Here is a 15,083-nt window from a genome sequence, read left to right as displayed (position 1 = left end):
TACATGTAGATATTAAAGATTTAACTTTTGACTGCATGCGGAGAAGTAATCTTGAATTTCATAGGTGACAGGATGGTTTTTAATTGGTTATTGACTTAAATCGATTTGGTTTAAACAGCTAGTTACAAAATACTTTTAAAGCTGTCATTTTGAACACAGCATGACTCTGTAAATAATAATTGTAAAAGTTAATATTGAAAGCTTAGATACAAAATAATGTTCTGTTTATTTAATGCTTAGTTTATTATAAACACGCTGAGAATTCGTCTACAAATATTTTTATTAAATTATGTGAAGATTATATGTAGACCATGCACTTTTGAAATCGAGATTTCAAAATCACAAAAAAATGTTATACACATGATGTATTAGTTTCATAATTTCTGAACTTATGATATTTTTCTGTCCATCACTTGACTGTTTGCGTATACAATTAAATCAGTTTTCTAAAATCAATTATACTTATATGTTAGAATTTTAAATCAATTAATAGAGATTTGGTTGCTTAACGTCCAGCGGCAAATATTTAATGCATATGCAGGACGATGAGGTAAAAGAGGAAGTAAGATTAAAAGATAACTGCATAGTATTTGAAGCTTTCTGACATTTATCTGTAGTTTTACTTTGCCACAGTTCACATTTTGTAAGCAACCGTTCCGCGAATTTTTTCATTGATACTTTTAGTAAATCATATAATATGAACCGTTTTGTGGATCTTTATCAATTTGAAGTTAATATATTGAAAGACGTGCAGAATGATAAATGATATAAGTACGAATAGTTTAGTCTCTGAGAAAATCTACATTAAGGCATTCGTCGCTCGCAGGCAAATTAGGTGCAAATTGGGTACTCGTGTGCAATTTGGGTAATATGAAGTTATTCTTTCAATACGATAACAGACTAAATATTTTCTCTAGCTTTCTTAAACATCAAATATTATATTATGACTTTTTGTAGCTATAGGGATTAAAATTTACAAAATCCATAATATTGGTCTTAAGTCTTCCCCGTGTATGTAACAGAAGCCTTTGAAATGAACGAAATGTCAAAATAAAGGGAGTTAGACAAATCAATAGTTAGTCCACTTGAAATGAAAACTTTGAAAAGATATTTTTCTGTAACAAGCACTCATCGATCATGTTTGGCGTATAATTGTTTGTATTTTGTTTACATTTAAACTTGTATGTAAAATATTAATAAAAGAAGATAAATAGGTCATGATTTTTTTCTTGCTAAAAATAGATATGAATAGTTACTTTTGAAACCAATCATGATATGGTTTTAAATTTCCCTGTCTGTTTGGAAGAGAAAAAACAAAGCATTTGCAGGTATGACATATAGCGTTTAAACATATGTAATTATTTCAATGATTTTAAATTAGTGTTTGGTCGAGTACAATACTTTATACCAATTACTAGTGTTTATATTACGTCTTAAATTCAGTTCAACAATGTTAAACGGCTTTTTTGCACTTGCAAAGTTTTGGTTCACGAATTGCTATTTTTGCTGTGAGAGAGCAGTATACTAATAGTTTAAATTGTTATCATATTAGCCTCTTCTTCGGTTATGTCTACTCATTCATGATGGGGGCAGTACGGTTGCCTATAACTGCTTAACATCTACTTCTATCGAACTTTAGTGGATAGTTGTCTCATTTGCAATCATTCCACATCTACATGTACTTGTTTTACATGCTTACTGAAATAGCTTACGAGACAACAACGTCAACACTTCGGCTAGTGCCCTCAGCCATATGATACACATCCCGTGCAGAATGGTTCTCTATTTTATACCTACATCTTCTTATTCTTAGATATTTTTACACTATATTTAATGTTCTATTCCATATTATTGTATAACAATATAATATTTCCCACAGAAAGTAACCAAAAGTTAGCGTGCAATTAACTAGTGCAATAAATCTTCAAAATTCATGACGTCATCAACGTCAAAATCTAGTTTAAACCAATTTTTACTTTTAAATATTATATTGCTATACAATAAAAGGGTTATTGCATGAATATTGGGGAATATTGTCCCTCGTAGAACATGTATTGCACTCGCAAGCTCGTGCAATATAAGATTCTACTCGGGACAATATTCCCTAATATTCATGCAATAACCCTATATTATTGACAGATGAGACACTTACAACAAATATTGAATTTAATTGAATGTATAAACTAACCTAGTGGTTATTTGTTGGGTGCATACTTGTTATTTTTATCTAGAGTCACACAGTAAATGGTGTTGTTAGCTTTATATACCATCAATCGATCCCCTTTCAGAATTTCTGGAACTGAGTTCAGAGGAAAAATAATAGAGAAATCGTCCAGCATTCTTATATAGTCTGCTGTACTTTAAACAACTTTATAAATAGTACACTGAATCTTATACATGGTTTTTGTACAGATTTGCATTTAAATTTTAAATTTTCGGGAAGTACGCCCCTTTAAAAAAAAACCTGTATCCAACTAAAAAATGTAGCATTAAATGGTGAGATGGATAAATTAAGTTTCATAACTCGACGCAGCATGTATCATTTCAATGTTGACAATTTATTAGACAACATGTAACCATGCATATCATTGCATCCTTGATATTTTAATAACTTAAAAAGGTTAAACGATTTTTTAACGTATTTCAATTAATCAAATTGAATTTTTAAAAATACAAAAAAAATATTTTGTTAAGTTCTTGATACTAATAGTACATTTTTTGTACTTGAAGATTTTGTTCAAGAGTTATTATGAAATTGGATATATAATAATAATACCTGGAAAATATTTTTAAATTGGGTCTTTTCTTTACTCCTCAAATATTTGAAAGCGTTGATTGTTCATGTTCCTTAGAAGAATCATGTATTACCTTAGTGTAGTATTATACAAAAAAAAAAAAGAATAAAAAAATACTAAACTCCGAGACAAATTCAAAAAGGAAAAGTTAATAAAAAAAATGACTTCTACAAACGGAATAAGAGAAACACAATTCGCCGTTTCAGAATCTAATGCATCCTGGGTAATATTTTCAAAAGCGTACACCAAAGCGTTTTGATTGGTTTAAAACGTTATAAACAATGGAAATTCAACCAATGACGTAACGTTATTTTCACTTTGGGTACGAACAATGAAATTACCCATGATGCTTTAGATTCTGATACGGCCAATTGCTATATTTCTGACTTGATGCAGACATTTTCCGATAAAAATGGTGGGTTATACCTTGGTTTTTTTTCTTCTTTTTTAGGGGAGGGGGATAGCCTTCGACGTGAATGCCAGTTCTGTTATATCGACACACTGTTTGCTTCCTTCTTCAATCGATTCATTGGCAATTTTTATTGTCCAGTGGCAAATATTTCATCAAAAAGATAGTATACTACAGCATAACGTCATTGGCAAGTTTTATTGTCCAGTGGCAAATATTTCATACAAATAATAGTATAGTACAACATGCCGTCAACGTACTGAAAAAATATAGTCAATGTTTTATATGATACCTTGATATTATAGAAAATACACCCAAGTTCGAAACAGTGTAATTAGAAGTTACACCTACTATTTCCGCCTTTAAACCGGAGACTTATTATTTTAATTAGCAAAATGTTACATACATGCACTACATCTATTGATTTTGTTGAGAAGTTAATGAGATCAAGTTATGATTTATAAAGTTCTACGTATTTTGGTCTGATTGGAGTGTTAAATTGTTCTCAGCGGGGTCATACAAGAACTTCCTTTGACATAAAAGTATATGCTAATGGGGGTTTCATGTTTTTCTTTTTTATATAAAAGAAATATTTTCTAGGTCTTTAGCTATAGGTGTATAATTTCATCTCTGATTAGGCAACAAAAAAAATGACATTTTATCCTTATGGAAAATTCTATGTCATGCACCTTTTGCGAGTGTCAATTTATTTTTTTATTCCCGGCAGAATGGGATTACACAATCCAAAACGGTTTAATACTGACTACAAAACACAACATTTTACGTACAGCAATGTACGTTAATAAAGTTCTAAGTGACCGAGTGGTGTAATATAATCGTCTACAGTCACCTTGATCGACACTTAGCTTGTATCGTTTTGTCCCCGCTCTTGGCATGTGCGCTTGAATTTATAATTTTGAGTTGCGTAAAGCCAAAGATCGGTAGTTCTTTCGGAATACCCCGGCTTCTTCCGCCAATAAAGACAACACTAGCTGACTGTCTGCCATGATCACAGGCACTTGTCTCATATATATTTTACTGAACATACCTTTAAATAACATAAAGATATAGAGGTGAACAAATTCGTATGCAACCTTACTGGCACACCACTTGGAAACTTTATAAAATTACGCACAGACATGTTTCGTGAATAAAGTTGAATTGAACGAATTGTCAATGAAGTTGATAATTGACAGAATTTAATGTAAAACGATTAATATAAATCATCTCTATGATTATTATAAATTGGAATGTCAATTTCGAAAATGAAAAGATTTTTATTGAAATCATGTTTCTCTTTTTTATACGTTTTTGTAACAAATATGTAGATGATCTTGATTCGAGTTGGTCTTAACCCCATGAAACTAAGAACTACAAGTAAATAAATATTAAAAGTCATTATATTTTATGCAATAATGTATACAAATTATTTGTATAATGTATATAAAATATTAAATATGCAATGTCCATGGCGTGTTAAATTCTTCATTTTAACCACAGGGTTTTGAATATTTTATGTACATATAGGTTTAAACTTGCAAAATTATCTAAATATTAAAAAGAGCTATTAATAATATCAGAAAATTTGAATTATTATTTATGAAGAATTCAATAAAGATTTTCTGAAAAGACACTAAAGTTTTCGACTTGCGAACGAATGTCGTAAAAAACGTATTTCAAAATTTCACTTAATCAATTAGTATGAACTCCAGATAAACTTTTATATAAATCGACAAGATAAGAAGACTAACATGGACTGATTGAATCAGTATACAATTGGCCGAAAGAAAAATTGAAGACGTATATTTACAGTATACACGTTTAATGTTTGGATTTTTCTTCGACGCCATTCCCGGTCAAAAGTTTAATGTTTCGCTGGAACTATAGCTTCATAGATGCAAATGTAAATAAGCATTCTTCAACTGGAAATAGTTAACCATTAGTAAGATTGTAATCGCTTAACTTTTATATAGCGTGGAAACGAGGCTACTCTACAACCGGAAGTTATAATCGTTGAAGTACAAAAATATAGCGTGCATGAAAGAAAAAATCAACTGGCGGAGATATTGATTTGGTGCGATTTCTATTAAGAAGATACATAAAAGCATTCATTGGAAACTAAATTATTGCATTAAAATTCAATATGGATTAAAATAATTTCTATGCGAATAGCTAGAAGTGTCTTTACCAGAAACAGCCTTAAGTCTGTCTTTTATAAGCTTTCTGAATGTACATGGGATAAGGTTATATCAATTATATATTTTAAAATTGACTTTTTCAACAACCTTTGAATTAAATACAATTAGTTCAATGATTTGCTCACTAGCAGTGTTGTTACAAGGAATTTGAAAATAACATCAAGCTTTAACAGAACAAATTGGCTTTTCGATAAACATACTGATAAAAAACGTATGCAGTTTTGGCATTTTAAGATTCGTCTTTGATATCACTATAATTTGCAGATGTGTTGAAGCAGCGAAAGGCGTCAAGAATTTCGATTTCTCACTTTTTATATCAGGATTTGTAATATCTGCAATTTTGATAACTTGAATTTGGATATCTGGAAATTTTGATATCTGGAATTTGATATCTGAAATTTTGAACATTGGACAACATGTCTGGATTTCCGAAAGGACCGATTAATTTGATTCCAATATCATTTCATGATGAGGATAAAATATCGATATTGAGGTATGAATATTTATGTTTCGTATTCGCAAATCCAGCTCTGGGCAGCTTGTTATATTTCATTTTAGGGATGTCAGTCAGTAAGGGGTTCTTTAAAAAAAAATGCCCAGTGTGGCCATGCAAGCACCTTTCAGTGTTTATTTTTAATGTGTGTAAGGGGGGTGGGGGGGAATAAATGGACATAATTAAAGCAATTGAAGATTGAATGGTATTTGCTTGATTTCCACCTTAATGTAATTTTTATTGACTGTCACTTTCCACTGAATCGAACGACGTCGAGTGAAGAAACATGCAACTTAAAGATATCATACGTTTTTTCGTTTTGAAAGGAGACAAGTGCGTGGTATGCGAGGCCGGTAAAATATGTATTTTCATTCAGGAGACAATTGCATACGACGGGCACACGAGGTTTCGCCTTAAGATCTGAAACAAGCCTTTTCAATGCACTTTTTAGGCATGGAGTAATTTGAATAAAATTTAAGGTGGTTGTTACCAATTGTAAATTTCTATTTATTAAAAATATATACACTACCTTAATTCGAGAAGGTCTTAATTTTATTTGCTCGTATATTCGTTCAATTATTATTATGATAATCATTCATAAATTTGTAAAATGCGAATATAGTGACCACCGACCACATAATCGAAAACGGAAGGTGTTAACAATATTATGGTCATAGGTATTTACCCTTCCAAGTGACAGCTATAGAAATGTGGAGCTCAAAGTTTTTACCAAAATATTAAAAGGGCGTAGAAAAGTGTTAAATGCTATTATTGATTTTTAAGACTCGGAAAAAAATCAAAGTGACTCTTGTGTCAAGACAACAGTTACAATATCTCTCCTTTTCATGTGTCAAAAAATGTTTAAAGAACACTAAACGCTTGTCATCCATTTAAATGAATGTTTGTGCAATACACAATATAATTAACTATTTGAATTCTATAAATATTTTCTAATTTAATTGGAGAGTACTCTAGCGAAATAAAATATTGTTACACAAATTTTTTTTTAATTAATTATATCTGACCCTTAAATAAATATCATATATGTATGAAACACTTAACAACTGCATCGTAAATTTGCAAAGCATTCAAACGACAATATAACTTTCAATTAATTAATTTTAAACAATAAAATTTGAACAACCTAAACTACCTTTTTGTCGAAGTGCAAAATATCTTTATTGTTAACGCCAGACCTACGGAACGGATCGATTTCATTTGTTTTGTGAAATGTATTTTTTTCACTTTTTTTCTGATGTTCGTTTCTATAGATTCGACAGAGCGATAGTATTCCGAAGTAATGTGATCCGTTTTAAACCGTTATAAACAATAAAAAGACTGACAACAGTTTGTGTATATATATATATATATAATTTGAAAACAACATTGCATTGTGTCATATGTAAATGTCTGTTCATGTTTTTCAAAATATAACTTTTAAACGTTATATAAGACAGTTAAATTGAAAAATGCGTGTGTAATTTTAATGGTAACACTGGAAAATCGAAATTCATTTTCAAATCACGAATGAATATACACTGAACAATCAATGCAGTACATAGTGATTATAGTATATTGAAATATTTATGTTTCATAATTATAAAAAAAAAAAAGAGTTTATTGATGCGTTGCGTTGTGGAGCGTTGGGGAGCAGATTAACTCTTCAAATCGTTGTCAATGTCTAATAGTTTCAATGCAAATATTATTTAAAATTCCTCAAGGATTTTAATTGTGATTTTAAGTGGAATAAAATCATACAAATCTATAAAATGCACTTCCATGAAGTAGCTGTTTAAAATTGATGTAAAAAGTAAAACATTAATGTTTTATGTGCATTTAATATAGATGTTTATCCCGTGAATATCACGCCGATCTGGGGATACCGTTTTGTAAAGGAGTCTCAATTTAAATTGATAACATCAAAATGACTTGGATATATACACATAAATAAGAATGATAAATGATTTAAATGGATAGAAAAGTAAAATGGCATAGGACAAATAATTCCACCGAGTTTGGTTTGTCTAAAAGCATGCCCGATAATGGAAAATCTACATGTACTAAACATCAATTTCCAAGGTAAGGAAGTATTTTCTAGCTATCTTTCATTTAGGATGTAATGCCATGTGAATTATGGTACTAGGCAATTATCTATGAAAACTGCACACGTATCATAGGTTAAAAACATAGCTGCTGATGGATTGCTGTTAGTGGCGGATCCAGAACTTTTCATAAGGGGGTGGAGTCACTGACTGTCCTAAGGGATGGCCCCATTTCAGTCATGCTTCAGTGATTCCCTATATAACTAACCAAATTTTCCCAACGAAAGGGGGCCCGGGCCCCCAGTTCCCTTTGGATCGGCCAATGGTTGTATTATGTTGATCTGCCAATTAAATTCATATTCAGGATAAACACATGTAAGTGTGATATGAATATGAACCCTGCTCTTTACTAGACCGATATGCATAGTCGGACCTTAAACGTGATTGTTCATAAGGGAACTGTCCGACGGAAAACAACATGTCACTCAACCTGGCTACATTATTCCAATAACTAGCTGACCAGTATTTTCTCTTACTCAGTAATGCTCTGTGCTTATTGAAAAAGAAGTAAATACAAGTTTTAGAGTCCTTGGTTTGCCCGGGTCTGGGTTCAAACACACGACCTCCCGCGAGCCCAACGAGACGGTGGAAACATGGTACTCTCCTTGTAATCTATTTTATGTTGCACGATGGTACACGCATGTGTATGTAATGAATATAATATATTACAAGAAACTGAATTAATTTTCGGCTGATTTAGCGAATGAAAAAATTATCAGGCAAAGTAATGAACAATGTTTGAACTTTCAACCTGTAATAGAAAAGTTTAGAAATGCCAAGGTTGGTATCGCAAAAAATAGTTAATGCCACCGCGTGCTCATATGCCAACACTTGTTAGCATTGATGTTCTTGTATATGGTATTAGTACGGTGGCAGAATGCGGCCATGAAAGAAAAAAAAATTATGTTCTTCCCTCAAGATACTATGTCGTTCCCTGAAGATAGTTATCTCGTTCCCTCAAGATAGTTATCTCGTTCCCTCAAGATAGTTATCTTGTTCCCTCAAGATACTGTGTCGTTCCCTCAAAATTTTATGTTGTTCCCTCAAGATAGTTATCTCGTTCCCTCAAGATACTATGTCGTTCCCTCAAGATGTTATGTTGTTCCCTCAAGATGCTATGTCGTTCCCTCAAGATACTATGTTGTTCCCTCAAGATAGTTATCTCGTTCCCTCAAGATTTTAAAATTGTATTGATATATGATTCATTTCGCCCTTCGAAGCGGAACTGTAGACGTGGCCAGATCCCAAAAGTAGAATATTTGCATAATAATAATGATATAATAATTCTGTATTTAAAGAGAATAACTGAGATGGGATATGAGGGGTCCTGATCCAGAAATCCCGGGCTTTAAAACACGAAATCTCGAAATCCCGAATTTAAATAAAGTAAATCCCGACGTCCCGTAATCCGAAAAAAAGAATTCCCGGATCCGAAAGTGTCAATCCCGAAATCCCGAGCTTAAAAACACCCGATCCCGGAGTCCCAGTAAAGGTAGCACTCCACAGTTAGATGTGTAGTTTCGCATTTTGGCCCCTGAGGATTTTTCAAATATAAGAGCTAGTGTGCAATAAAATTCATTTTTGGATAGCTGAGTATTAAAATAGCCTTCGTATTGGGTTTATATGAACATCAAGATCATATAATGTATGTAATATAGGCTGTTTTCTGTATGACAGTCTGTATTTGTATGTCCATACCATACATTGGTCCGGCAATTTTTGTAATGTTTTTTTCCAACTTTTTGTCGCACGAACTTTGTGATTAGATTTTACGAAAAAATTAGGCGAAAGACACCCATTTTTTATTTGATCATTAGGAAGATTTATGAAAACAGTGTCAAAAAAAGGTATCAATCAAAGGCATTGAAATTCTAGTTTGATCCAAATTTTGGGGTGATATGTGACATGCATGTTTACCCCCTTTTTGCAATATTTTATGGTAAATAAATGCAGAATGTTGCCATGGATACACAGAAAAGGAATTATTTTTCACCCTTTTAACATTTGAAAATTAAATCTAAGGAAGATACTGATTACATACATATGCACATGTACAACACAAACAGTTAGGTTAATGTATTAGAAATCCAGGAATAGGAGATGATAAAACATTTTGTGGCCCATTTTTAATTTTATTTTCTAAGAGGGTGGTAAAGTGTTATTTTCGTGCAACGTTTTCGGCCTTTTCATTTTACGTGTTTTCGTGATTTGGTGTTTTATTTCTCGTTTTCTCGTGTTTGGTTCGATGTGCGTGCTTCGTATTTCCCCTTATTTATTTTCCGTGTTTCGTGTCGGTGGTCTTAATTTCTCGTTCTTGCATTGTTCCGCATTTGATTAAAAAAATAATTGGAAGTAACTCCACGTCTTTACTCCACCGTTTCGAAGTTGGAAATAAAGAATAAATCAATATAATTGTATTGCTATGTTGAGGGAACGAGATAACTATCTTGAGGGAACGACATAGTATCTTGAGGGAACGAGATAACTATCTTGAGGGAACGACATAGTATCTTGAGGGAACGAGATAACTATCTTGTGGGAACGACATATCATCTTGAGGGAACGACATAGTATCTTGAGGGAACAACATAACATCTTGATTGAACGACATAGGATCTTGAGGGAACGAGATAATTATCTTGAGGGAACGAGATAACTATCTTGAGGGAACGACATAGTATCTTGAGGGAACGAGATAACTATCTTGAGGGAACGACATAGTATCTTGAGGGAACGAGATAACTATCTTGTGGGAACGACATAGCATCTTGAGGGAACGACATAGTATCTTGAGGGAACAACATAGTTTTTTTTTCTTTCATGGCCGCATTCTGCCACCGTATATTAGTTTTAGTTATTATTTTAAATGTGTTTTAAGAGATGAGAGTATGACTTGTAATGATTGGATGTACTTTGAAAAATAGCCCTCCTATTATATTAATCGAGATCCTTAAAAATCACTTTTGTTGTTCAATTAATTTATTATACGTCGCGTGAAAGCATGTCATCTAGAAAACACATGTAAGGGATAAGAGATCAGTTTTTAATTGATTTTTTTATAAGATTGAATTTTGACCAGACATACTGTATGTCCATGTGCATGTTGCAATATAGTATCAAAAGTTCAATGTAGGATAAAAAACTTAATTCACATAGTTTTGTGCTGACCCCCCTACCCCCTTCTTAACTTAAGTTGGGAAAAAATGATTTACCTATATGGATATATGTAAAATCGATTTTAGATTAACAAAACGTGCAGCAATGTTGACCCCCACCCCCAAACTATTCGATTTAAGTTTTTTTTATCCTGCATCGATCTTTTGATGTCGTACCTAACACAAACCTAGTTAGTGTTTGTCTTTTGTAGTTTTAAGATTGGAGGATTTGACATAATGTCAGATACCTGTCTATTGATGAAGACTAGATTTACTCCTTGATGTCTTTTGTTATGTTTGCCTTTAGTTGCCGTTTTATTGACAGATACCAAAAGTCTTTGGTTTAGACATTATTATAAATTTAAGGGGGTAACTAACACTACAGGGAGATAACTCTGTAAAGTCAGCTAAACGTTTTAATTACGTTGTGTTATAAAAGGAATATTAAGCTTCTCAATGATCAAAATTGGTGGTTGTGAAATTGCTATATAACCAGTGTAATTTTTCTGACAGAACGGTTGGTTCAAATTTTTTTAATTTTTTATATTTTTGTTCAAGTGTCAAAGTAAATACAAATTTTTATGAAAATTAAACGAGCCAAATTAATTTTAGTGAAAGTGTTGGGTACCACCTTAAAAGGAACTATAATACTATTGTTTTGTTGAACATACGACTTCAAAAGTAAAAGGAACATAATAAACAACTATCATGAACAACCAAACAGTCGTACAAACTTATGAATGAATATAAAGTTTTGAATATGAAATACCCTAAAAATTATGTGATTTTGTTTCCATTTGTAAAAAGAAGATAATTTTTTAATGGTATTCTTTAAACCAGTGTAAGAACCACTTAGTTCGTTTTGTTTTAATTTTTTGATTTCCCCTAGTTCTTGATGAGTTGTATTGTCGTGTGCTTCTTCAGGTTATATATACAAAATATTGTTATTAAATAGATAAAAGTGAAACTCCACAAAACTGTTTAAAGGTTTTTAATAACATCATGTTTCCGACACACAAATATAAAAAAATTGCAAAATCGACCACCATGTTGATCTTTTGAGCTTCAATTTTATATCTTCCCGCAGGTACATGTATAGTTGCGTTGCACTATATTTTATGTGTTTTGTCACTCATTAACTTTTGATTAGCTCCTTTAATTATATGCATGTATTCTTATTTTCCAGGTTGATGGAAAAGACCAACCTTGATGCCAGGAGGTCAAAAAATATGTCGTGGTACGACGACCCACGATCAGCATACAGACATAATGCTGACTACCTAAAACGTCTATCTAGTCTACGTGATAATCTAATTGACCAAGAACAAACTAATTTAGTTCATGCCATTGAAAGACTTCAATCAAAACAAACAAGAGAGTCATTGCAAAGTAAAGCGAAGGCTAAAAATGCGTTCGAAGTTTCGGAGACAAACAATAAAAAGTTTATTACAACTCTTGAAAAATTTAAACAGAGTCGACCAAAAAGATATCCCCCTGAATTACATCCGTTAGAAGGAAAGCAGTTGATTGAACCGCTAAGTTCACGTTCTCCACAATCAATACCGGAGAAATCCGGCAGTGCTTCATCGATAACGAGGTCGACCGAAGAGAACATCATTCGGAATAATCTCCAACGTCTGATTGCACCTATAACACCAACAAGCAGTATACCAAATATAGGTAGAAAATCCCAAAAGTCAATTCAACAATTAGTTTTAGATACTTCTCCTTTGCAAAGGAAGAAAACGTGTTTCAGTGCGGATCATGCAGAGAAAAATCCATTCAAAAATATTTATAGAGGAGCGCGCACTCGCAAAGTTATGCGTCCGGATGTGGATGATTTAGAATTATCTCCAAACGCTGTTAAATTCGAAAAGATTGGGGATCACGACAAAATAAATATAGACAAATTGAAGGAATATTATTGTATTTATTATCTCCCTTCTAATACGCCAACTGGGCAAGATGAATTTGTGTCCGAAGATGACGATGACGTATCAAACGGTGAAAATACAAAATTGGATAACCAATTAGACAGACAGTTAGAACATGAACTAAAACCAAATGATATGGATTTATTAAGCAATCGATTTCCGAATGAACAATACAGATACAAAGCAGGATATTTTGGTGCAAGTCAGAGAGTTCCCGAAAGGAAACCTATGTTACATCCGGTTACCGGAAAAGCTCTTGTGACAAACACCGAGGATATTCGAAAACATAGACTTCGAAAGTTACATTTAAGTGACAGTGTGAATAACATTGAAAACGAGGCAATTTATGGAAATGACGAAAAAGACGGACATAATAGAAAACAAATTGTTGTAGATATGCCTTCTCTTGTGTTTAACGCTGCAACCCCAGAAGGGTCTGACCTCGAAACACGGACAGCATTTCTGTCAAAAGCATATAAACAAAATGAATTGCGTCATAGAGAGTTGAAAAATCTACTCGACGATGTGAAAGAACTGAATAAGCGTACTGATGATCTCTCAGAGCGAGCGTCATCAGACCGATCACTAGAAGTATGACGAATTGTTATTAACCGATTGATAATTTATTTATTTTAGACTATTAGATATATATGTCCTTGAATTGTGCAGTGATTTGGATATACATGAGGTCTTTTTCATGAACCCTATTTCGGAATTATAAAGCAGGCTTATATTTAGCTGCTATAGTAGTAGTCTCCCTTGATATGTTAATAATTAACGGCAGTATCATAATGGCAAGGATACTAAGGGAACTTCTTAATTCATGTTCAGTTGCCCGGAGTTTGCCCGGGGTATTTTTTTTTTATTGCAATTTTAGTAAAAGAAATCTAGAAAAATCAAGAAAGATATGATACAGCAGGAACTTAAAATATACAACACACAGTTTGGTTGAGCTTGGTAAAAATAGGGACGGGAGAGAGGAGTTTGAGAGTATTAGAATTTCACGTATCATGGCATAAGTGAGCATGATCGATTTGCTTTCAGCATACTTCAGCAAAATTAGAATAAGAGACTGGCATGGTGGCCAATGATTTTCCATTTTATTTATTGTACCAATAGTCGTTTTGCATTGCTGTGAATTCATTTGATTTGCAGATCTAAGTCGTCATAGGGTGGCCTACATTAATCGCCAAAAAAATATCGTTTGTTATACGATTTCTTATACATTCAATCGTCCAATTTTTTTTTAGCCATGCTCCAATCGGCGGTAAAGATTCCGTTTTCTCGAATTACGTCCCTTATTTAAAATCCTGAATCCACTCTCTGATCTACTCCCAGAATTGGCGTGTTACTTTTTAGAAGACATAATACACTGCACATAAAAATATCATTGAATGATTATCAGTTGTCATAATTGTATTACATTCTTGGCTACTTATCATCAAAGAAAGATATGGAAAAAATGTTGTTTCTTGATTGTGTCAAAAAGTATTTTCTATCTAATCTTCCTGGTAGAACAAAATTAGATAGGTAGCTACAAGATGTAGGTTACATGAATTTATTTTATTGAATTTTAAAATTGAGAATGGAAATGGGGAATAAAACAAAGAGACAAAAAACCCGACCAAAGAGCAGATAATAGCCGAAAGCCACCAATGGGTTTTCAATGCAGCGAGAAAATTCCGCATATATAGGGGAAAACAAATGACATTGAAGGTGCTTTACCAAAAATGTACCAGTAACTTTTTCAACATTATACCGGTACCAATATTACTGCAGCAGATTTGATGCTCGAGGCCAAAGCATTTCAAGTCCAAAACAATACAAATGTTATGGTGCTGATCAGGCGCGGATCCAGAGGAGGGGGGGGGGGGGGTTCCGGGGGTAAGAACCCCCCTTTTTTTTGACCGATCAATGCATTTGAATGGGAGCATATAGCTGGAACCCCCCCTTTACTCTGGGTTGGGACCCCCCTTTTTAAAATGACTGGATCCGCC

The 15,083-nt window shown here is 32.8% G+C and overlaps 1 protein-coding gene across 6 annotated transcripts in view; it reads left to right on the top strand.

Annotated features, from left to right (window-relative positions):
- The window catches only part of LOC139503759 (uncharacterized), a 44,082-nt gene extending 29,611 nt beyond the window's left edge, over positions 1 to 14,471 (top strand). For 4 of the 6 annotated variants that reach the window (XM_071293635.1, XM_071293630.1, XM_071293632.1 and 1 more), the window contains exon 2: positions 12,339 to 14,471. In XM_071293635.1, the coding sequence (XP_071149736.1) occupies positions 12,343 to 13,683 (1,341 nt within the window). In that variant the 5' untranslated portion in view covers positions 12,339 to 12,342 and the 3' untranslated portion in view covers positions 13,684 to 14,471. Of the gene's footprint in view, positions 1 to 4,837; positions 7,975 to 12,338 lie in introns of those variants that run through there. The other 2 variants (XM_071293631.1, XM_071293634.1) reach the window with 2 other exon arrangements.
- Positions 14,472 to 15,083: the final 612 nt, after the last annotated feature.

Source organism: Mytilus edulis, chromosome 14, assembly GCF_963676685.1.
Source record: "Mytilus edulis chromosome 14, xbMytEdul2.2, whole genome shotgun sequence".
NCBI lineage: Eukaryota > Metazoa > Mollusca > Bivalvia > Mytilida > Mytilidae > Mytilus > Mytilus edulis.
The sequence above is the reverse complement of the archived record's forward strand: the minus strand, read 5'-3'. Positions and strand labels throughout refer to the sequence as shown.